The 24,537-nt window shown below is 44.1% G+C and overlaps 1 protein-coding gene across 5 annotated transcripts in view; it reads left to right on the top strand.

Annotated features, from left to right (window-relative positions):
• MRAS (muscle RAS oncogene homolog) overlaps positions 1-24,537 on the top strand; it is a 34,174-nt gene that overhangs the window by 5,456 nt on the left and 4,181 nt on the right. For 3 of the 5 annotated variants that reach the window (XM_085227791.1, XM_085227794.1, XM_085227790.1), the window contains 3 exons: positions 12,529-12,742; positions 20,447-20,600; positions 23,557-23,656. In XM_085227791.1, coding sequence (XP_085083917.1) covers positions 12,550-12,742; positions 20,447-20,600; positions 23,557-23,656 — 447 coding nt within the window. In that variant the 5' untranslated portion in view covers positions 12,529-12,549. The remainder of the gene's footprint in view (positions 1-12,528; positions 12,743-20,446; positions 20,601-23,556; positions 23,657-24,537) is intronic. The other 2 variants (XM_085227795.1, XM_085227793.1) reach the window with 1 other exon arrangement.

Below are 24,537 nucleotides of genomic sequence, written 5' to 3' on the forward strand. Positions count from 1 at the left end.
GAGGAAATGTCAAGCCTGGTGAGGAGGGGACAAGACAGATTCATGATGATGTAAGTCTGAGGAAAGGTGAGGAATATCCTCTAGCTAGATATGCTGCCATTGCTTCTTTAGCAAACCTGGCTTCCCTGATGCTGGCACATCACAGCTATTGAAACTCTTTTCCTCTGGGCAAATACCTGCTTTTCCTGGGCCCAGAGCCAACTCTGCTGATGTCCCATTTAGGATAGAGCTGATGTAAGTGGCTGGACTGGTCACAGAGCCTTCTGCCCAGTCACTGGCTCCAGAGCTTCTGCCACTGTGCCATGTCCTTGGACTCTCTGGCTGCCTTCTTTCTGACTTGGCCTTGCGAGGGGCACCAAAGTGTTTTGTTTGGGGAAAAGAAACTTGTAAAGTTGGCAGAAGGAATTCTATTTTAGGGGAGTTGCATGGTGAACAGTAACAATGAGTTTTATTTCTCAGAATGTATCTACATTTATAGGTTGCTATATTTAAAAAGAAGAAAAAAAAAAATGAGTCATGGGGAGCTATGCTAATGCTTTTGTGAGGCTGAAGGCAACAGGAGTTAAGTAACAGTTTTGTGAAACATCTAGAGGATTTATGGAGCAAGCTGAAGTCAGCTGTAAGCCATGCAGTGCTTTGTTCAGGGCCCCTCTTTGTACTTGGTGCTGGTTACAGTGAAGTGCTCTCCTAGAACCCTGGAAGTGCTCAGTGCTGTCAGCTTCCCTGCCCTTGAATGTGAGTTGCAGAGCTGGGGCTGGAGCTACTGAGCTGCTCCTCCAATGGAAAGTCACAGTGACAGTCAGTGGTGGCATGTCTCTGTGTGTCTCAGGCCACACTAAGCTAGTAGCAAATAACCATTAAAGTGAAATCTTCCAATTTAGTAGGCTTTTTGCTTCACTTTTTAAAAATCTGTCATATCAGTTCCCAAATGTTTAAGTTTCTTGCAGTACTTTTAAGAAGAGTTAAAGCTTTTGAATAGGCATCTGTTATTTGCATTGCTGGAAGCAGTGGTAAATCTGATAAGCAGTAGCTGAATAAAGGCCCATCCAAGCCAACTTAAAAGAATGTTAATGCACACTGGTGCAGTGGGAACCCTATTTTTTTTTTTTTTAATTGTCCTTCCCACTTCAAGGACTACCAAAGCACCCACTGCTACTGTCTCTAGGCACCCACAGATGCTAAAAGTATTTAGGAACTTTATGATTACACATTGTGAGTCTGTGATAAAAGCTCCTTTAGCAGTTGGTTGCTGTGGCACAGAAAGTCTCTATAAAGGTAGATAATGGGGGGGAAAAAAAAGTGACTGGATCCAGATGGAATTTAAGCTTAGGCATTCTTATCGGTCTGTCATCTTTACTTAACATATCCTAATAACTCACAAGCGGTCTTCACAGGCAGCTGGTAATTCAGTAAAGATTGTGATTTTCAGAAAACATACAACTGATGTCTTGTGTCATGCTTGGTATGGATGTACTAACGCTACCAGTGTAAGTATAAGACTTGCCGGTGGGGAATATCTACGTATAAAGTATGACTGCTGTGGAAGTGCTTCAGTAGTAAGTGCTCAATCCCAGGAATAGTCATTAAGAACCTGTGATTGACCAGAGAGGGGAAATCATCACAGGAATCCCTTTGGCTCAGGAATGGTTGCTGCAAAGCTGCAGGCTGAAAGTTGGTTTGATGGCTGCTGGCTTTAAGTGGAAACAAGTTCACAGTGTAGAGGTGAGGCAGATATGCCCCAGTGCTCTGGGAAAACCCCAAGCTGTAGAAAATTGCTTTTGTGCAACAGCAGAGTAACTTTACTGCTGAGATTTTTAGCTCTCACAGTTAGGTACCTCTGTAACCACGTATCTGTATCTGATCTAATCACCTTTGGAAAGCGTAACAGGTATCACCTGAGCCCATCCTGTGCACACCGTGCTTCGCTTTCTCCTGGTTGGTAGCTGGTGAGGAATTGTAGTGTGAGATTAAGGCTCTGCAGAGCCACAGTTATGAGGTAGACTTGGATGGTACTTGCCGTTCTCCCATCAGAAAATACTTTGTAGTGCAGGGGCAGAATGCTGGGAGGGGCTCGTTTCTTTCATGTGCTGTGGATGCTCTTAAATTTAATCTGCCAACAGGCATCAGTGCAGGCACGAGGAGCTGAACAGACCATTTGCTTTTCAGGAGTTTGGTGTGGTCTGAGAAGATGCAAGGCAGAGCCCTTCACCTGAACCTCCAGTATCATTTCCTTTGTGCTCCACATGGCACAGATGCTGGTATGGTGCTGCAGCACCTCTGCTCTGCAGGAACATTTTGTTTTGAAATTTACCTCTTGAATGTTAAGGCCATCATCAGAAGTTTGGCTTTGACTGAATGCATGTGAAATGTGCAAAGTCTCTCCTGTTAATCAGTGAGATGTGCTCAGGGGATGTGTAATTTTTTTTTTTTTTTTTTTACAGTATAGCAAGTCTATCTAATTAAGCATCTGGGATTTGAATTATTAGATAACAGAACAGTTTCAATCTACTTCTGTGTTAGTAAAGATCTCCAGCAACCCATTTTTTTTTTTTTCCCTTGGATTTTTCAATTACAGACTTCAGAAACTCTTTGAACCTCAGGAGGGTGACTTATTGGGTCCAGAAGAGCTGAATAATACAATTCTTTTTCTAAGGCCCCCCGAGCACAGCAAGTCACTCTCTGTTGTTTACATAGCAGCCTCGCAAGGGTATGGGAATAAGCGTTAAGTTGTCAAAGCAAAGGAGAAAAATCACATTTTCGGGTGTAGGCTGTATGGAAGCATGTGTTTGGATTTGTGCTGTGTCAGAATAAATCCTTTTGCTGCACAAAACACTGGGAGCAGCTCTCTGGCTCAGAGGTCAGATTGCCTCATCTGTTTCTGGATTGGGAGGGGAAAGTAGCAATATTGGGAGTTGGTGTGGGCTTGGGAAGGTTGGTGAAGAGGTGGAAGGGTGTAGCTTGAGAGGTGGGAAGGGACAAGGCTGAACCAACGTGGCAGAGGGCTCCTGAGCACCAGCAGTGGGTGGAGGTCTGCCGCTTTAGACAGTGCACCCCAAGCACTGCTGACCCCAGGCTGACCGATGCACTTCAAAAGCTTTGTGCATTATGGGCGGGGGGGACACAGTGGGTGGAACTGATGACCCAAAATAAAATTTCTCCTTCCTAAGACTGGGTGTGTACCAAGCTGGTGTGGTAAAAGAGTATGAACCAAAAATGCTGAGAGATGCAGTGGTTAAACTGAAACATGCTGTGGCAGGATGAAAGTAATCGTGTCCCTTACCAGCCCTTAAACGCTTTGGAGCTTTTTTTTTTTTTCCAAGTGGCTGCAATCCATGCTGCCTCTATCTAGGCTTCTCTGCTTTTAGTAGAATTTTATATGCAGAAACATACCAAGACACCAACAGGGCAACCCATCTTGTGTTACGTTATAGCTCACAGGGTCAAGATAAAATGTAAGGATACCTCCAGTTATCTTTCTGTTCAAGTTTTGGTTTTGTCCTGTATTTACTTATTCTTTTTTTCTCCAGTCTCCTTGAATGTACCAAAGCATATGAGAAGGACCCCTGTGTGGAATGAGTGACTCTTAGGGAGAATCCTGCAGCTCTAGAAGGGCCAAAACCCAATCTCATTCTGTCTGTGAGCCTGATATTTAAAACATGACGTACTTGAGCTGCCAAGGCTAAGGCTGGCATTCTCTTGCCTCGGTGTTTAAAAAAAAAAAAAAAAAAGTGGTATTCTGCAGACATAGAGGTGGCTATATGGGACTTTACTGTGAGTCAGAGCAGCGCAGTGCTGCGTCCCAGGATTTTTGAGAATATCATTATCTTGACTGTTGTGATTTTGCAGCTATACCACAGCTGTATGGTGGATAGAAGGAAAAATGGCTCCTGCTAGTTGCTGTGAAATTTCTCTGCATGCTTGGCTGCACATAGAAGCACTCACAGTTTGAGGAAAAAAATGTGTGTCCAGCCCCAGTAAATGATGAGAAATGTGGTGATGTCAGTATCTAACTGATGTTTTCTCTTCTCCTCCCATCAGAAGTTCCCTGGTGCTAATACCGAATGGTGCATTTGCTCTCTGGGTCTCTATGGAGGGAACGTAGCTCTCCTCATCCCTCCAGGACAGTGGTTCCATGGGAGGTCTGTTCTGCAGTTTCTGGAGATGTGTTGCTTCCAGCCCAGTGACTGGACAGAAGGCATCATCTTCTGGCAGGGCTGAGTACCCTCAAGGCTGACTCCTGACATGGGTCTGGCTGTGTGTGGCATGGCATGTTTCCCCCATGTGGATGCTAGAAGCAGCTACAGTGCAGAAGCAAAAGATGTTATTGTTTGCGAGTGAAAGATGCGTTGTGGTGATGACAACTGATGGTGTGCCTCTCCCTTTTCCTTTAGCTCCAGAAGATTCTGCTCTTGGTTTTTTGTTTTGCTTGTTTGTTTTGGTTTAATTTTTTTTCATCCAAATAATAATTGATTTTTGAGGGGGATTATGTTTAAGTTGCAAGTGGAGTTCTGATGTGATTGCACAGAGAGAGCAGTGATTGGAGCACTGCTCATCCGCGGTACTTCAAGAGAGCTCAAAGCACTCTGGAGGCACAGTTTTCCATAAGACACAAATCCAGTGAAGTGCTATAGACTTGCTTGCTGGCACTGTTTAAATCCATAATGCAGCACTACCTGCCAAACCGCAGGGCATAATGGAAGTGTTAATGAATGTACATATATACCCTCCCACACAGCGGAAAATTGACTTAAAGCTTGAGGCAGAGGCTTCAGACTGAGTGTAGATGGAACAGGCTTCGTGTGTGCCCTGCATCCTCACAGGATGCTTCTCAGGCACTGGCAAGGTAAATGTGCTCAGCAAGAGGGAAGACTTGAGTCAGGCATGGCTAAACTCTGTTGTTTAAGGTGGTTTGGGCAGTTGGCTTCTGGTTGCTTAGTTCCTCCTTCATGTCTGAGCATCGAGTGTGCCTTTGCCACTCAGAGCATGAGAGGGATACAAACAGGGAGGTGACTGCTGCACAAGAAAGGGCTAAGAGGTGCCAGAGCTTGGATGCTGGAGGTGGAAGCGCTGCATACCCTCAGGCAGGTTCATGGAAAGGTGCAGCCTTAGGTAAATGAGACCACCGCTCTTCTCATTTTCCCCGGTCTCTCCCTAGAAGACTGGCAGCATCAGCCTGGGATCCCCACATGGAAGTACTGTTAACCAGGGACTTTTACAGTCTTAAAGCTATCTAAAGAGACACAAAGTGTGTTTGCCAGGAGGGAAGGGAGTCTTTAAAAAGCCATTTACATCCCAGAAGACATCTGGTAGTAACAAGAGAGATGTGTTAAAAAAAAAAAAATTAAATACCCAATAGAGCCTGACTGGACACAAACTTGGAGCCAAATGCATCGACTGATTTGTAGAAGGGTGACTGGAATAAGATGTACTCCATAAACCATCTCAGAAGCAACTGTAGGTGCCATGAAGCTTGCGTTGGTTCAGCCATGCCTGCCCTATGCCCAGCATGATGCCCAGAAGGTCACAGCACAGCAGGTGGTGATAGAGCTGCTCAGAGCTTGGTGCGTGGCCTGGTGTTCAGTTGGGGCTTTGTTGCAGCCCTTGTTTTGTTGGGGATGCAGACCACAACGGGGAATGCAGTTTGGAGCGGCAGGGATGTTCCATGCTGGCAGTTTTTGGTGCTGCTCAGGATTCCTACCCAGTTGCATCACCTTGCTTGCTGCAAGCCGTGTACAGGCAGTATAGAAACTTAGCAGTGCTGTTCTGCGTTTGCTATGGAAACCTTGCTGCACAGTACAGAAGAGTAGCAAAACCACCCTGGGTAGTGAATTTGGGGTCTTTTTATTGGTGTGTCAGCAGGCTGGGATGTGTAAGAGGGAAGTTGCCCATTTCCAGGGATTGTGCTAGCAGGAAGGGCAGCTATTGGAATTCGAGGCTGCTTCCTCCACTGCAAATTTGTTCTTGTTATCTCTGGCTGGGCAGGGCAGGGGAACATCTTGACTATCTGATTTTTATTTTTTTTTTTTTGCTACAGTATGTTTAGGTTAGCTTCACCGTTTCCATGATAACATAAGAGAGGCGTTACTGGCCTCACTAGCAAAGAATTTTCAAGAGTTGGAGAGGAATCTGTCATTCCATAATGCCTCCCAGGCGCTTTGGAATTAAATGAGTAAGGAAAGGGATGTTGGATCTGAATGTGCAAGGAAGCAGTGGGAGCAAAAGCAGCTGAGCCATGTACTTTGTCAAGAGATGCTCTCATTTAATGTATTGGCAAAAGGGCTGGAACGACAGCAGGTGGACACCTGTAGACTGGAAACCATGTCGTGTTAATGCAGGTCTTGGAGATGCAGGAATGGCTTTCTCCTAACCTGCATGAATTTTCCTACAAAACTGATAGCCGTGGTGCTGCAACTCTAGACTTAAGTGTGGGGTGGGGTTTTTGTTTGTTGTAATATAAATCTAACCACGGACCTTTACAGTCTTAAAGCTATTTAAAGAGACACAACATCTGACTGTAGACTCATTAGGGTGATAAATCTTGTTAAATCTTGTGAAAAAGGGACTAAATTACCACAAGAAACTTGCTGAAGATGTACAGTGTTGCCGGGGATATGGAGGAAGAGCTGCTGTTTATTTTGGTGACTTTAGTCAGTATGACTGATGTGTGCCATGCTGCATTTAAGTAAAGATCAGAACAACAACAAGCACATGCTTAAAAGGAAAGATGAGTGAACCCCCAAGCCCAGCTTCAGCAAGGGAGAGCTGTTGCAGCTCAGTGCTGCTCCAAGAGCTCCTTGCTACTGCCTGAGAATTTACAGGGCACTGTGAGGGAGAAAAGCAGAAAGGGCTGCCTAAAACCCAAGCAATTTCCAGTGATGTAGCTTTTTACATTATTATTTGTTCAGGCTATAATTCCATGTTTCCTAAAATAACCACGATGTATTCATCAGGCAGCTACTGCCTTTAGCTGCCTTTTGTGTGAATCTCGAGTGCTTCATTACTCCCCTGGTGAGTTTTTTCTTTCTCTTACAGTAAATCTGAGCAGCATCTGTGCAGTGGGGGAGGTGATGTGATCTTGGGTTGAAAGAGAGATCTGGTTGGCATAGAACATCAGTGAGGAGTTCAGGGAGCATGGCCTTTGGGATGCATCTTTTTGCACCAGAGGAGATTTTAAGAGGCCACTTTCAAGTCTGCAGCTACATCCCACAAATCAAAATTCAACCAGTGGCAAAGCAGAGGATTTTATTTTCAAACAACATGTTTATGACTATTCTTTTTCCTCTTCTTGAATAGCAATATGATAATGCTTTGATCACTGTTCCAAAAGGAAATGCCTGTAATTCCCTGTACAGGTCTTGCCAGGTTCTGCTCTCCATCAGACATCCTGGACGCTGAGGAAGTTGAGAGCACTCTCACCTGGCAAAAACCTCCTTAGAAAACCTCCAGGAGTTGAAACTTGGGTTTCAAACAGTTTAATACTAAATGGTGTCAGACTCTGTCTTCCCACACAATTGGTCTCTTCTATATTGATTTCCGACTGGAGACTTTCATGTGGTCAGACTTTTGCTCTGTGTATCCTTTTGGAGGCATCAACCAAGCAGGAACACTGACAGGCTGAAGGAAGCCTGGCTAAGAGTTAATCATCTTTATTAAGTAACAGCTGTCAGTGATTATTTGTACACCTGCAGGTCCTTTGGCTCTTAAAGGTTTGGAAGGCAGTCATACCAACTTGAGGGAGAAATTTCTAAAAGTTCATTCAGCATGGCTCTAGGGAGACAGCTCCCTCCAAAAATTGCACATCCCATGTTTCAAGGGTTTTCAGTAGCTTCCAGTCCAAGGGATTGCCTCCAAGATGCAAAGCCGAACTATTTTGGTACCTGGCTAACATCTCTGGGTGTGTCATGGTAGCAGTGTGGCTGCAGCCAGCAGCCTGCAAGAGAAACAGAGAGGGAAGTGTTCAGATCTTGCAGAGTTTCAGCCCTAGAGGCACCACAGGCAGCCGCTAACACTTGTGAAGTGACTGGGTAAAAGGGTGTGAGCAAGTAGGCTGTGGCTAGGGGAAGAGTTATTAATGGCAACTGTAGGAGTAGTTGGCAGCATTGGTGGCTTCCTTGGCCTCAGGTGGAGCTGGTGTCCTCAGGTATGCAGAGCTCTGGCAAGACATGTGAAAAGCAATCCATGGACCAAAGCAAACTAGCAATGGCAAATTTGCTAGAGGACAGGCTGATCAACATAAATATGTATGCATAAGCTAATCTTGGCCTATTGCTCTAGCAGCTCCCTAAAGTTGTCATTTTTGAGGAGCTGTAGTGAGGAGAAGGGAGCTGGTCGCTCCCACACAGACCCCACTGCAGCTTGAGGTTTCATAACAGAATTAAGCAATTTGTCATGCGTTGCTATGGAGACCATAAATCACTGTCATGCTGGGCTTTTCTGTCAGGGAGCTGATGCCTTTAATTGCTATAACCTCAGCTGTGAATCCAGAGCTTGATTCTGAGCACTTTACCTGAGATGATGGCTTTGCCCTGGGAGCTCTGCCTCTGGGAGAGTGGAGCTGGAGCCAGGGCAGGAGTACTCATACATTAACTGCCTCATATCTGGGGCAGGTCTCGCTATGGCACAGAGCCCCACCTCTGCTCCAGTCAGCATGAGTTATAATGGCTTACACAAGCTGATATCTACCTCATTTATACTCAGGGCAAGTTTCCCCATGGTGATGTGCACCACATCCATGGTGTGGTGACCCATTGGTTGCATTAGCTAAGCTGAATTTCTCCATTATCAGCATTCGTGTATTTCTCAGCCCCTTCCACTCCACCCATGTCCAGACAGATAAATGGGGTTTTAATCCATTTGCTCTGCCTCTGTACTTTAAATCCTTCTTGCCAAGGAGTGCTCAACCTCAGTGGCAATGATGCACCACTGTTTTTCCTTCCCCTTGCTAGAAGTGCCATGTCTCTGTCTCAGCATTAGGGGTTTGTGCTGTCAGGACACAGATCTTACCAGCATGTGTGGAGGGGGGATGCATAAATCTGCTTCCAAGCAGTGACTTAACCAGAGCTCTGCCAGAGTCTGTCTATTGCATAGGGTATGCATCGTTCCCTTGGCTGCTTCAAAATAAACAGCTGTATAAATTGTAAGATGATTATCATCACAGCTTATTAGCGTATTACCACATGCTGCTTTGTATTCAGACAATAGATAAAAAATGTCTGTTTTGTTTTTCTCAATCAAATCTACAGCAAATACATTCCTCCTTGCTCCCTTCTGAGAAGGGCTGTGTCAGTACTCCTGCCAAAAACATATGAAAATCAGCCCAATTCTTGTGCACTTGCCCATGGCAATGTAACCAGCCAGTGTGAAGCTCTGCACACCTTTGTAAGTGGTTAATGCTTTCCAGGAGGTGACATATGTTGTTTTCAAAGGTTGATTTATTAGATGGTTGAGATTATAATCTCATCAAGACATGATCTGTCTTCTTGCTTTGATTGTCAAGGCAGGTGGAGGTGTAGGGATGTGGAAGTACTTGGATTTTGGAGGTTTGCATTATGTGCTGGTAGGTTTGGGAGCGCTGCTTTCTCTTCTGAGATGGAAACTTTTTCATGAACATTTCTGGCGTCTGTTGAAACACGTGACTGTCTGGCTTTGAACCCAGAACACGCATTCATGTCTAGAGTGCACAAGGACACTCCTTAGGAAATACTCGAGTGATTCGGGCAGTTTGGCTGTCATTGCCTCAGGGGACTTTCAGCAGTGTGCTGAGGATGGCACATCTGGGCAGCATGCTGGGGCCCCACCGCTGCTGGTGGATGCTGACACAGTAGAAACACCCATGCAGAAACATTCATGCGCTGCCTTTTGACACTAGGATAGAAGGTTTTATCCATTCATGCTGACATCACCTAAATACAGTTTTTGTACTCAACAAACTAGCTTACAGTGCCTGATTTTTTTTTTTTTAATTTTTTTTAAATTAATTTTATTTTCCCAGTTATATTCTGGTTGGTTCTCTGCAGGCTATATGTTGCTCAGTCTGGAACTCAAACATATGGTATAACGAAATAACTGCAAGTAAACACTGATCTTTTTACATGTTGGACAGTCAGTTTGTGCAATGGGCTAAATATTATGTTAGTACTTTGGGAAGTGTTCCACGCAAGATAAGCTCAAGGCTTCTCAGGAGGGAGTTAAAGGGGCTGGTACTAAATGCTGCTGAGCAGTAGCTTGCGGTTTTGTGAGGAGGTCAAAACTGTGCACAAACCAAGTGTGGTTTTCACATCTGTGTCCTGTCCTCTGCATTGTGAGCAACAATCGGTCTTTTATACAGCACGTTGGAGACGCACGGGGTAGCTGACTCCTGGGCACTCCAGTGTAAATAAAGCAAGGGTGAAGCTGCGGCCGCAGGCAAAGCAAGAAAATTGTTGTCAAATGTGTTGGTAAGTGATTGAGGATAGCTTTTAGACAGAGTCTTAGTTCAAAGGAGCCTCTAAGGATCTTCTGACTCTAGCATGATAATGCTGAAATAGAGCTTGATCTTGCGAGCCAGCATGAGAGAGCTGGTTGAAATTGGTAGGTTCCTGCAAACCAAGCATGCTGCCTGTTGATAGTGTGATCTTGTAAACATGAGAAAAATGCTTATTCTCAGTAAAACAGAGGTAAGAAACTTTCCCTTAGGATTGTACTGAGGAGTTGAAATCAGAGTGGGTGAGAACAGAGCTGTGTTTCATCCCCTTTTCTCCATATACCTGCTGTTGCTAAATGTGGAAATGCTGTTTTCAAGAATTTTTCCAGACAATTTAGACACAAGCTGGCTTGGTTGTGTTTCTCCTTACTCTGAAAACGTTGGCTTGTGTCAACCGTTTGACAAGAAGCCTTTGCAGCTTCCACCAGCCCCAGCGATCTCACCTCTGTGGTTACCCCTATTCTTTTCAAGAGGGCTTTGTTTTTAGAGGAAAATTTAGGATGGTTCCTATACATTTGGTCCCAGAAGAAGTCTATTACATACCTTAGTTAGAGGTCAAGGCACTCTACTTGTACCAACATAGAGCTTATGCGTATGGCAAGTTATTCTGTATTTTCAGAAGCTCCCCTGACACAAGCTGTACTTTATCATACCTAATGTAATATTGGGCAGAAAGGAGGAGGGAAGACTCCCTCATTTAAAAATAAATAAATAAACCTTGTTCTTAAGCCTGCTTGCAGGCAAAAATGCATATACACAGTATAGTGAATCATTCGCATTATCTTTACGCTGTCTTTTAGCATTGCTATGACTTGAACAGCATTCTCATAGCACACTTAGGGGTCACTTGCTGACACCAAATATTTCAGGGAATACATTTTTTATTACAGCTTGGATTCTACAGGCTGCTTTGGCCTGAGAATCTTTTTTCCCATAACTAAAACAAACTCAAATTTGAATATTCACATCTGATTTTATTTTGCCTCCTTTCATGTGTTTGCCTGCATGCATGGGAAAGTGAGTGTGTAGTGGTGGGTGAGAAGCTGGTTAGCAGAGCTGTGAAAAGCTCTTTGTTGAAGGGTAGGATCTTTGCTACATAATAAGGAACGCAGGACTCCCAAGCACTGTAAGTGAGAAATGCCTTTATGGTTCAATAATCTGCAATAAACTGAAATAGTGGTTTGGGAGAACAGAACTAGAGAAAGCAAAGACTAAACCTGTAGGGCAATAATCATAGAATGGCTTAGGTTGGAGGGAATTTTCAAGATCATCTAGTTCCAACCCACCTGCTGTGAGTAGCATGTCCAGCCAGGATTCCCAGCAAAGCTAGGAAGTGCTCTTAGTTGAGAAAAATCCCTATGGTTAATGAGAACCTCCAACAAGCTTTTGATAGCTTAATGTGGATGCCAGTCAGGATGCTGATGGTTTATGGCAGTGTGAAGCACTCCCTCCAGCACAGCCTCTTTGCACCCACATGAGCTATTGTCAGGTTGCACCCAGTGACTTTGTTTTGTCTCTTAAAAAATCAAATTTTCTGCTGTCACCTTGGGGGACAGGCCACACACAAGGGGAAAATCATCGCTTGACTCTCATGGCTGTGTCACAGCCACAAAACCAGCCTTCCTGCCAGGGCAGCTTTTTTCCAAAAGAGCAAAACAAAAAACACCTGTAGTTCCTGGCCTACTGCCCTCTGTGTGTGTTTCTTGGTTTTCATTTCTCAGGCTTGAGGCTGAGAGAGAGGAAAGCAGTTAAGTGTGTTGTCTGCCAGCAGGACATGTGTTTGATGACAATTAGCCAGCATTATCAACTGGGACCTGTGTAAATGAGCTGCAGCTGGGATGCTATCTGCGCATGGAAGTGATGGGCCTAGGATGTGAGGGAGCTGTTGGGAGGGCACACACTGTGCTGTGGGCCAGAAAGACTTTGAGTGCTGGCATGGAGGGGAGAACCCCTGGTTCCCAGCTGTGGAGCTCTTCCTCACTTCTTAGGCACCTGGTCAGAGTTGCCTGGTGCACATTGCTCTTGTTTTTCACTAACAAGTAATCAGAGATGGTCTCTTTCTCCAGCAGGTTTAGCACAGTGGAAGCATGGCTACCAGCGCTGTTCCCAGTGAAAACCTCCCCACATACAAGCTGGTGGTGGTTGGAGATGGCGGCGTGGGGAAGAGTGCTCTCACCATTCAGTTCTTCCAGAAGATTTTTGTGCCAGACTATGACCCAACCATTGAAGATTCCTACCTGAAGCACACAGAAATAGACGGGCAATGGGCAATTCTTGATGGTGAGCAAGCCATTCTTGTGGTCCCCTTTCTTTTCTTGCTAAACATGGGAACAGATAGACCTCAGTATTTTCCACAGCGTATTGTACTTCTATGTTCCTCCTGTGCTGTGGGCTGCCAGGGAATTTATTACAAGCTGTCCTGCGAACAGTAGCGTGTGGTCTGCAGCTGATCTCCAGAAAAGCTTCTACTTCTGTCTGTGTTAGTTCCAGTTCTGCACAGAGCTGTTTCTTGAAGGAGTGTGAAAACCACTAGATTGTCTTGAGTGGTGGTTTCCAGGCTGCTTGCATCTACTATCTTGTCAGTCTTCAGAATGACCAAAGGGCACCTATTTCAATCCTCTGCATTTAGCAATGAGGATTTATTAGGGTTGTATGGACAGGCTGTGAGCTACTGTGGTGACCTCCTCTAGTAGAGTTGACCTAAAGAGGCTTTAGGGAGCATGCCATGTGCTTCAACAGTGCTATCTGGAAGAAACTAGCATATAACTTTTAGTTAAATCTATGCTTTCTTCTCATAGGTAATGCTGAACTGCTGTGTTGTTTTGCTCAGAAACTCTAGACTTTCCTATTAGTATAGTGTCTGCTCTGCTGTTTGCATGGGGAATTGCTGTAGCTGGCTGTGTTTCAAAAAACGACTACCCCACAGCTCTGCCAGCTGTGAACTCCACAACATGGAGCTTTAGGCCATTTCTATGCATGGTTATACCATGCTGAGAATGACATTTGGGGTAAGCATCTCTGGTAGATAGCTTACGTCCTGGGAAATACTGGTAAGAGGGCAACTGAATGAGGGTTATAACTAGAAAGAGCATTTAATCAATCTCATCCACTGATAGGGAAGAATTGTAACGTCTCTCAACTCCCATCTTTCAGGCGTGATGTTCTCATATCTAGTTACCTATATACTTACATATGAGTAGCAGCCTAGAGAGCTGCTGTAACCACGGTTTTTCAGTTCTCTGAAGAAAAATTGCCTTTTTTTTTTTTCTTAATAAGAAAAAAAAAAACCACAACCACAGAACAAAAAAACACATTCACCCATTTGATTCTGCAGGTGAGGAAGAAGCTGTGTTTTTACCTAAAACTGTGACCTTTCAGTTTGTGCTGCATAAGACAGATGAGCTCTAAGGGCAGTCTTGCTATCAAAATGCTAAAAGTTTTGTTTGGCTTTATATAATAATTAGGTTGTGCATGAAGTAAGCAAATATTTTGTGCCTTAGTTACCCAAGTGCACTGAACCAAATTTAAGCTGACTTGCAGCAGGCTCCTCCCTCAACAGTCTTACCATGAAAACATTCAAGATGACTGTTGTCTTAACATATGAAAAATGGGTGTATGGGGACAGAAAAGCAGGAGATTGGCATCAGTGGTGGAACATGGAGGGTTACGCAACTTACTCTGAGGGCCATAAATTTGGTCTAGTTGAGATCTTAGTTGTACTTTTAAGGGTTTATCAGATGCAATTTTTTGAGCACAGATGGCCCCCATGACCTCCAAGGTGTTAAAGAACAGCCTTAACTCAGTATTTTTTTTTTTTTAGTATACCTTAATCTTGCCAACATTTGCTCATTTACATGTCAGCAGTTGGTCACTGATGGACATCTACTTCACAAATATTCCCTTGCAAGTATGTCTCATGATGTTATTTGCATCAGATACCTGCTCTCAGTTGACCATCCCATAATGTACTTGTGTAACTTTGTTTTTTAAATGCTAGTGTTGCTTTAAAAAAAAATAAGTAAATAAAAAGATCCTGCTATAAATTAAATCTCTCATGTATATATCTTTAGTCCCTAATCCAACCCTTTAAAATTAGCTACCTTTATTTTCTCTGGTATTCCTCATGTTCTGTTCTTTTGGTATCAGCTACTGTACACATTGGTATTGACTGAAACAGCCTTCCAGGCATCTTTCACTGAACACTTGGATTTTTTCATTCAAGAAAAAAAATCTGGACTGCCTAGTGAGGGCATAGTGTGAGGAGTACTATAAGTTTCTAAGTTTGTAGAAATAGTTGATTAAAATATATATATATAAATATATTAAATATATATATATATTGGCATCCAACAACATAATAAATAAAAAAACAAAACAACAAAACATACAGACCATTCTCTGGCATAGATGGGTATCTGTCCATATGCTCTTGAGTGAGAAGAATCTGTGATCACTTCATGCCTCCCAGAACACTGAGTGACCTGTACTTGGTGTATTCAAGTCCAACTTGGCTGCTGAGTGCAGACATACTTGATTGGTGGCCTTAACATCAGTTTTCTGGGACCATCGATTCAGTATTTGGAGGACAAGTGCCATAGAGTGGAACAAGGCACTTGACTTGTGTAAGAGATGTACAGGCAGTTTGTGGTTAGCCCTTGTTTTTAGATTTCTGCATCTCCCACAAGGCTTTGAGATCAGCCTCTAATTTCCTCTGCATGTGTTATCCTCATTTATTCCCTGCTGTTCATACTGAAATCAGCACGGTGATGTTCTTGGTTAAATGCATCCGCATGCAGGTGCCGTGTAGAAGCATCAGGTCAGAATTAAGTGGGGACCAGGGTTAATATGCTTTGATTAGGTGTTGCTCCAGTTGAGTTGCTATCATTAATTTGGTATGCTCCCTTCTGTGTGCAGGCTGACTTAGCAGAGGATTCTTTTGATGTGGCTGTGAAGTGCCAATCAGGAATTATTCATCTGGGCATGAAACCAAAAGTGGAGTATCAGTACAGGAAAAAATTCCCAATGGTTCCAGATTCCTTGTAGTTCATAAACAACATGCAGGTAAAAAGGTGGTGATGAGGAGAGGAAGTGATGGCTACAGATAGATGGCTTGGGCATGGTGATGAATTGGGCTAAACCCTTAGCTGTGCCAGTTGATAGCAGCAGAGAAAGGAATTGTGCCTGTGTACTGGGTGATTGTGGTCTCTTTCTCCTCTTTCCTTCCACCAGAATCATTAAGATGAAATTCCCACTGAGTACAAGTTGTCTTACTACTACTTATCTTTAGTTTTCTCTTTTTTCCTTTTTTTTTTTTTTTTTTCTTCCTCCCCTTTCTCTTTATACAAGTCCCTATCTCAATCCCTGTGTGTTCTTGCATTAGGCTGGACCTGGTGTGCATCCCCATGGAATAGCAGCAAGCTCTGTTCTTTTCCCTGGGTTCTCTTTCTGCTCTCTCCACCCATGTCACCCATGCATTCCTTTTTGCAGAGCGTTTTTGCTGCTAGTCATCTCTGGACAGGCTGTCTGCTTTTCTCTTTGGGAAGCTTGGGAACAATTCAGCCATGAGGCCAGAGAGAGAGCAGAGGTCACTTTAGACTTGCAGGCAGAATGGTTGCTTTGCAGCTCGCTTGTTTTATTTCTTTAAACTTTGGGTAATGTCATTGAAAGAATTAAAATTCAAGTAAAGTTTGTGCTTTCATTCTCTTATTTGTGTATACAGTATTTTTCCTCCCTCGATTGCTTAGATTTTGCAACCTTGAAAGAGGGCTTTTTGTCTTGGATTGTGGGGATTTTTTTTTTTTCCTGCCAGGAAAATTTTGATGTTGCAACATGGAAAACACAAGGTTTTTGAATACTTGGCCTTTGTTAGAGAAAGAATCCCTTTAAGGGCTCCCATCTTTATTCTGTATGTTGATGTGGCAGCCTTTCTTTTGAAGGCTCCCCTTTTCTCTTTCCTTAAAGAAAGGGAAAGAATTCAAGTACTCGGGTTTTCCATGTTATAACATCTGTGTATTTAGGGCACAGAAGAAGGGCTTATGAGAGCCCCAGTGTTTCCCGTCACAGGTTTAACCCTGTGGAAGGTTCTCACACCAGGGGCAGTGTGGCTGTATCTCAGCAGACCATTGACAATCGGAGAGACCAAGCAGAGCACTTTGCTTCTCCTTGCTTGTGGCACCACCTTCCATATCTCTGCAGGGTGATTTGGGGTGCAGGAATACAACATACAAGCTGTCTGCTCAGCACCCAAGATACCAATTTCTCAGCTAAACCAAATATCCCTGAGGACTGCCCTCTACCAGACTACTGCTGATGGAAGGGTGAAAATTGGACATGGCTTTCTTCAGCCTGAAACTGTTAGGTTTGTCTTGTCAGTTCAAGTTAAGTTTTCCCTTGACCAGAGTTACCAAGCCACAGAATAGCTGGAAATGGAGATTCTCTCTGGCCCCACCTTTGGAAGCAGAGCTGCTGTGCAAAGAGAAAATCAAGACTCGGAGAGAAGTGCCAAGAAGAGTCTGGCTCTGTAGCCCATGATGACAGCATTCCCCTGATGGTGCCACATTCCTAGTTCTGCTCTTTGCTCCAGAGACTTTTTCTGTATTTTGCATTAAGTTGCTGAAAAGGCAGAAAATGCCTGGAGTCAGACTTCTTGCTGCTGCTCCTTTCCCTGGCTCCTGTCTGCCTGCAGACCCATCCAACCCCTTAAAGGTTTGCACGTATGCTATGTGTAAGTAGTTGAAGGGACTGCTTGCAAAAATCAGGTCATGCACATTGTACTTGCCTTTCTGAGCAGGAAATCAGTGTGGGCATGAAGAACTGTCCTGTCCCTGAGCTGTGTGGTGCACAACCACCTTTCTAGAATACAAGGTGTTCTGAGAGCTGCTTTCAGGTCTGGCCACAGCTATGTGTGGATGCCACTAGTATATATATATATATTTTTTTTTTTTTTGAGTGGAAGACAGGAAAAAGATTTAATGTGCTTTAAGTGCCTGTCTTGTCATCTTTGGCCCCTTTGGTGAGGCAGTGGAGGAACTCTCATGTTGGCTAATTGCCCAGCAGTGTACAGGTAAAGACACAGGAGGGAGTGTTACCTTGGTGTGGAAAAAGAGGAACTCTTCTGCACAACCAGATCTGAGTTGCCTCAAGGCTGGGAATGCTATTTTTTAATCTGAGGTAAATCCAGTGGAAGCTTTAGGAAAAGTAGTGTCATGGCTTGAATTTCATAGTCGGTATGTCTCTGCCCTTGGCTTAGATTTACATGCCAGGATCTCTGGATGGGCACTCACAGCACTCTCAGTTATAGAGATTTGCAACACAGAAAACATCTATACCTGGAAGCACTGAGTGCTTCTATTTTGGGCTTTTCACTCAGATGTGCTTTCTCTGAGCAGCCATGCTCTTGTCCAGCCCATCAGAACTCACAGGGAAATGGTGTGTAAAGCTCTAAGGATTAACGTAGAGTTAATTACAGGTGGAAAGCAGAAAAGGCTATCTCTTTGCTTAGCAACCTTTCACTCACAGAGCAAGAGACCTCATGCTGGGCTCTGAAGGCTGATTGCTCTTAGTTTATTCTCTAGCCGATTTGCATTAAAGCTCTGTAATTAGACTTTGGCATTGCCTACTTTGGATGTCTTTTCCTACCTCAGACAGTTGTTGGCTTCTCACTGCTCGCCCATATGTTTTCATTAGAGTTTCTCCTTCCTTCCTTCCTCTTCAGTGAAGTTTGTGGAAACTAAACCAAACCTGCTGTCGGAAGGCCCTCTCTGCACTGCACAGTCCATGAATTTGATTTCAGTTCTCGGAAGAACGAGGCAGGAGAAACCCGCTGTGCTTTCCTCCAGTCTTATTTCCACTTTGGCTTTTATGTGTTGCCAGGGTGGCAACTGACAATCAGAGTAGCGAGTGCTGATTTTAAAGAGTACCAAGGGAAGAGAGCTCACAATTCTTTTCTACCACCTTATGATTATTTCTAAGTCTCCTGGCATCCTGTTTGCAGAAACTAGGATTTTAAGAGGAAGCATGCTAGCTAAGTCCTAAATCTCCTCACCCTGTTGGGAAGCCAGCCAAATCACCTTCCCAGTTCCACCTTCCTAAGATTTCTGCTTGCTGCTTTCCCATTTCAGCATATTACAGTCTTTAAGGTTTTATGCCACGGTATTATGCTAGAGGCAAAGTTGCTTGCCTCTAGCCCTCTTCTGGAGCTGATGGTTTCCAGGATGTGACCGAGTTCTCCCTACAAAAGGATCCCAATTGCATTCTCTGCTCTGATTTCTGCAGTACACAAATGGTGAAAACCGTTAGGATATAGAGGGCTGTCTTTAAGAAGAGCGCATCTGAAGCTGAAGCAGTTACGACTTCTGGCCAAATCTATGACCCTTACGTTTGCGTGAATAGGAAATTGACTTTTACTGCTGCATGTCTTCCTGCCTACATTTCCAGAGTGCCATTTTCAGTGCTGTCTGGACTTGTTCTCCTTTCCAAGAGTGCTGCAAATGAATTCCCTGTAAATAGTGGCTGCTGACACAGCAGCCCTGTTTGTGTTTAGTGGTAGGAAGGGGGGGAATGGCAGGAGAGCCCAGCCCACTGCTAGAAGCTGTCCCACTCCTCCACGCACTGGGTGTGTGTGTGTGTGTGTGTAAGATGGGAAGGGAGTGTATGTAGGGCTGGCAGTCAGCTCCCATCGCTTCCATCTGGTTCAGGAGTCAGATGAGGGCAGCCCAACCTCTCCTTACAGGTTGGGTGGATAGGAAGGATTGATTTCCTCTTCCATTCCAGCCGCATATTCTTGGCCTTCTTCCATAGTAGCTCTTCTGCTCAGGGTGTAGAAATTCACCAGTGCATGAATGTCTTTGGGTTGTTTTTCTTTTCTTCCTTTTATCTTCTCTTTTTTTTTTTTTCCTTCCTGTTCTCTTTTCTTCTGCAGTCCTTAGAAACAGCCTGGATGCCTTTGAGCTGAGACCCTTGTTTCCTAGACTTAAGGGAGGGAAGTGGGATAAAAAGCTGTGAAAGGATACTCGTGACTTTCCAGCAAGTTCTAGCTACTCAGCAAACAAGCCCCAACCTTGGGCTCTTTGTAAGAGCCTGGAAGCTCTTTTTACCCTTCAGGTTTTCAAAGTGAAGGGAGGCAAATGAATACGACTGAGGAGTTTTAAGGGGTCTCCCATTGCCAAGTACCTCCTCCAGCACAGCTGCCTTTCCTCTAGACACAGAGTACTGTGGTGTGCTGTGTAGCATGTTGAGCATGTCCCCACATGGCTACCCTTGCTGATTCAGCATGTAATGCTGGCAGTGAAGTGGGCTTTATCCCAGCCTCATCTGGAAATGAGGGCAGCTGGAGTACTTACCCTGCAGGGAGTGTCATGCTAGGACTGTAGGCCTGCTTGGACTAGAAAAACTCGCATCAAGCCCTGCTGCTCTGTCAGCAGTACACACCTGACACTGTCTCTATCCTCCAGTGCCCAGGGCTTTCCTTGTCACTCGTGGGCAGTAGATGCTAACTCTGCAGCTGTACGGGTGAAAACAGTTTTCCTGCTCTGTACCATCTTGCTCTGAAAGCACATAGCTGTGTAGAAATAACATCCAGGCAGTGAGAAAGGGAAGATGCATGCAGCTATCACTCCAGGTTATCTCCCAACTCTGCTTCACCACAGTCTCTGGGTTGTCCCTGACATTTAAGTTGTCATTTACTTGCTCTTTGCTTTTCCATGCAGGGATCAGTGAGAGCAGGAAGAGGGTTGGAGGACTGGGCTGCAGGACACTTTGAGCCATGTCTTGACAGAGAAGCAGTTCCCACGTTCCATGGGTAGTATGTGATACTTTGAAAGAAACTAATGTCCATATAGCCTCTTCTCTATCACTTTCTTCCTCCAACTTGCTTTCACAGAATCTTGCAGCCTTTGGGAGGACCAAGTCCAGCAAGAGGCAGAAGGGCCATGCAGCACAGCAGCTGCTGTTTCAGTAACTAAACACCTTTCTCTTTTGTCCTAGTTCTGGACACGGCGGGCCAGGAGGAGTTCAGTGCGATGCGGGAGCAGTACATGAGGACTGGAGATGGTTTCCTTATAGTCTACTCTGTGACAGACAAGGCCAGCTTTGAGCATGTGGACCGTTTCCACCAGCTGATCCTCAGAGTCAAAGACAGGTGGGTGCTCTACTACTGGCGCTCTCTAGCCCTGCTGCAGACCATGCTGAGGGGCTTCAGCTCCCTGAGACCTCCTGCTTGTTTCAGGGCAACTTCTTGTGTGCTCTTTGTAGGTTTGTAATTCTGCATGTGGGATAAGATATATGCTTTCTGATAAGCTTTCTGATTGCTTTTCATGTGGAAAAGTTTGATGGATGGAATCCTATAATGAAGTGAAGTGGTTTTGGGAGAGAGAAGCTCCAACCAGAGTGCCTGGTCATCCAGACAAACCTTAGAAGGTTCTACACGATATGGGCCTTGGAACAAATATCTTGGAAGGGAAAATGCCTCAGACTGGGAGGAACTGTGTTTCTCAAAAAGGGATAAATTCACTTAATGCATTGTGCTATGTAGCAACTGTTTTCAATGAATGAAACATCTCAGCAGGGCGGGGGGGAAAGCAAGACTGGTCTGCTGCTCCACTCCCTGTGTACATGTGGGTGAAATTAGCACTGAGGGATTGCTATGGTGAGCAAACCCATCCTGACAGACCTAAAGGAAGCTACCAAGGCCTTATCTCTCAGATAACTCCCTCTTTCCTTCCCAGTTCAAGGGATGGTGAGTCCTTTTGCAGGAGTGTGAATTAAGCCCTTATTTGTCTACAGCTTTTAAACACTTAGTTGTTCCGTTCATAATAGCTGTTAATTATGGAAGTCATCAAGAAAAGCCACCAGAGGGTTCGGACCTTGTTGCTGGCTTCCTTTCACAGCTCTGAATAACTTCCCCACAGGAAGGGTGGATGCATATCATGTGAGGTTCACAGCTGACAGCTCTTCCAGTAAAGCATCCAGAACAGAGCCCGTGAGAGTAGAAAGTAGAGGAAAATCCACCCTTTGATTTCATCTAAATGAACAAAAACGTCACTCAGCCTGCCTCTCAGATAATGATGGCGTTTTCTTCACTGCCAGCTTAGCTTAGGGCAAGTTCACCCTGTTTCTGAAAGATGAGGAAGGCAGCAAAGTGTTTCCTGTAACCTGCCGCAAGCAGATGTTGGTTTTGTCTAACTTAGCTTTGTGAAAATAGGATGCAGTGTTCATTGTTTTGCTTTGGACTGAAACTTCTAGCCCTCCTTATGCCGTACAAACAAGCAGCAGCATGTGAGAACCAGGAAGTGAAACAGGCTCATGAAACTGCTTGTGTTTCCCCACGCTGGAGTATATAATGCCTGTCGTGCAGAAATTGTTCCTATTGTAGTGATTTTTCTGAACAGCATAAATAAAAAAAACCATCCTGCCAGGCCAATGCCCAGGTTTTCAAGCTAGCAGTCAGTTTTGAGGACTCCAGCTCTAAAGCAATTGCAGGCTACTGCTTAAAACCTCTGTCCCTTTTCTCTTCATAACCTTAATTACAATAAAGCTTCCAACTGTAGCAGCTTGTCCAAAAAACAGTCACACAATTCACAGCAAAGTCCCCGCAGAGTTTTATGCCCAATGTAAACAAGGCAAATGAGATGTTGTCCAAATGTAATCCTTCTCTTATCAGTGTGCCACAAGCCAAAAGGAATCAAATAATCCAAGCAAGTGTTTTGCTCCGGAATAGACAGAGTCAAGGTGTATCAGTGCTCAGGTGTAAATGTTAAATCAAATGCACATTATCAGAATCAATAACTGTAAGATCCATTTAAAATGCAGAGTACAGTACAGTGCATTTCCAGCCAGAGCAATGGGCAACATGCCAGGGAGAAGATGGAGCCCTTATCATCTCAATGAAAAATGACACAAACTCTGTTTGAAAATCCAGGGAAATCTTTTATACAACAGTGAGTGCAGCCAGCTGCTCCTTATTCTAATAAAATCAGCTCCGTTACAGCAGAGAACACTGGAATCATTTTAGGAGGGTTTAAAGTTAACAGTAAGAGAGTAATTAACAATAACATCAGTTATTGGCAGTTACCTCTTCCTTCATAGCAGCGGATAAAGGCTGTGCAGCACAGCTTTGCTCTACGTAATGCAGCTGGAGGAGAGGCTCTCATATGGGAGGTGGAGCAGGAAGGAGCCATGCTGCCAGCACCTCTTGTAGCATGATCTGGCTCAATGTAATCCCTGGAGCTACACAGACCTTTACCATCATCCACATGCCTTGTCAGGAAAGCCTCGCTCAACTCTTCCCTTGTAGTGTCTGAAGACAATCACTTACATGCCTGGTAAAGTTAAAGAAGTACTGAGTTAAAGAAATACTGAGCAAGATGGTTTTGGTACAGAAGAACTGTTGTTCATCAGGCTTTTGCTCTATGATGAGAAGCAGAAAATAGTAGATAATAGCATCTGGAGATGTAGCAAGACTGGGTTCTTGCTCCCAGAACAGCCTCCTCCCAGCTACCACTGGTGGTCTTGGGGTAATTACAGTCATTGCCCTATCATTTTCTTCCCAATTTGATGTCTCCCCAAGTGTGAATTCTGAGTCTGTCTTTTCTTCCCCTCCAGTTGCTTTCAGTGGATAAGCATTGTGCTACAGGACATGAACTGACACCAATTCCTCTGACTTTTTTTTTTTTTTTAACCTTGCAATGATGAGCAGCTGTAAGGTGTGCTGTTATTGAGATGCCTTAACTGTTATAAAAGAGTCCTGTTTCTTTGTTCAAGATTTGCTTCCATGCCTCTGTTAATTTCCTTTTATAGTGGTAGACTAGCTCTGTAGTTCACTCCATCACTCAGCATTATGATGGCATTTAATAAGCTCTTGAAATCCCTGTGAAGGGTGGATGTGTGCATGTTGTCAAGGTAAGTTTTTATGAACGTGCATAGTAGTTCAGTCTAGGGGCTGATGTATGTTTGTATGATCTATCCTTATATTTCTTTATAATTACATGGTACATCTGTAGCTGAAAATGCTTGGTGTCAGTATTAGAAAGTGAAACTTAGACTTAGTATTTTGTATTGTAGCCTCCTAATAACTGTTTCATTTTCTTTTTTTCCAGGGAGTCCTTTCCAATGATTTTGGTGGCAAACAAAGTTGATCTAATGCATTTACGGAAAATTACAAGAGAACAGGGAAGAGAAATGGCAACAAAACATAATGTAAGTCTGTAAAATTGTTTAATTGCTTGTTTTAAGTACCATTACAGGCATTCAAAATTCAATTACCTGCTTATATGGAGCTGAATTAAAGTATTTTTCTTAGAATTGAACATTCGCAATTGCGTTTTCGTCTACCACAGAGCAGTAGGTATAGAGTTCCTTCAGGGTAGGGTCAGTTCGTTACTGGAACTAGAAGCTCTACTGCATGTCAGGCTACAGCAAATCTGTGGCTGTCACAGAGTCATGTATACAAGCTGTCTGCAAACAGTGAGAAATGTGAATGTGCAAAATGAGGGAAGAAAGCACAACCTCTCAGACTGAAAAAGCAGAGTCAGAAGTTAGGAAGTATATCCGGGTGCCCACGTGAAATAAACTTGTTAAAGATAATCAAGTTAAAGGGTTCTGAAGACTATATAAATCTGGCCCACCATCCTAGCTCTGCATTATTCACACTAGTTTAGCCTGAGAAGTTGCTCTTGGATTGGTGTAGATCACACGATACTTCACTAATCACCTCTAAATTCCAGAAGTCTTGAATACCCAGAGGGAGGCAACATCTCCCGTAGGAGGTGCTTAATGAAAAGGTAAAGGTAAAAGCAAACAAGCCTGAGACCTTTTGGCAGCTTGCTGTGCTTAGATGGCAAACTGCTCTGTGTTTCTAAACAAGGCATGATGAGAGTTTGGCAGGGCAGATTCATTCCCTCCCCTCCCCAAGAAAACTCACTGCTGTAAGAGCCAGTACACTGAAACTACAGCTCAACACATTACACCCATTAGTATGTACACACTTTGGAAAAGGATGTGCATGTAAATGCTTCGTAAGAGGGCAGTTTTATCAATCTGCCAGCATGCTGGACAAGCGCTCTCTAGGAGGCTCCATC

The sequence above is a fragment of the Meleagris gallopavo genome, chromosome 7 (genome assembly GCF_905368555.1).
Source record: "Meleagris gallopavo chromosome 7, MGAL_WU_HG_1.1, whole genome shotgun sequence".
In the NCBI taxonomy this organism is placed as follows: domain Eukaryota; kingdom Metazoa; phylum Chordata; class Aves; order Galliformes; family Phasianidae; genus Meleagris; species Meleagris gallopavo.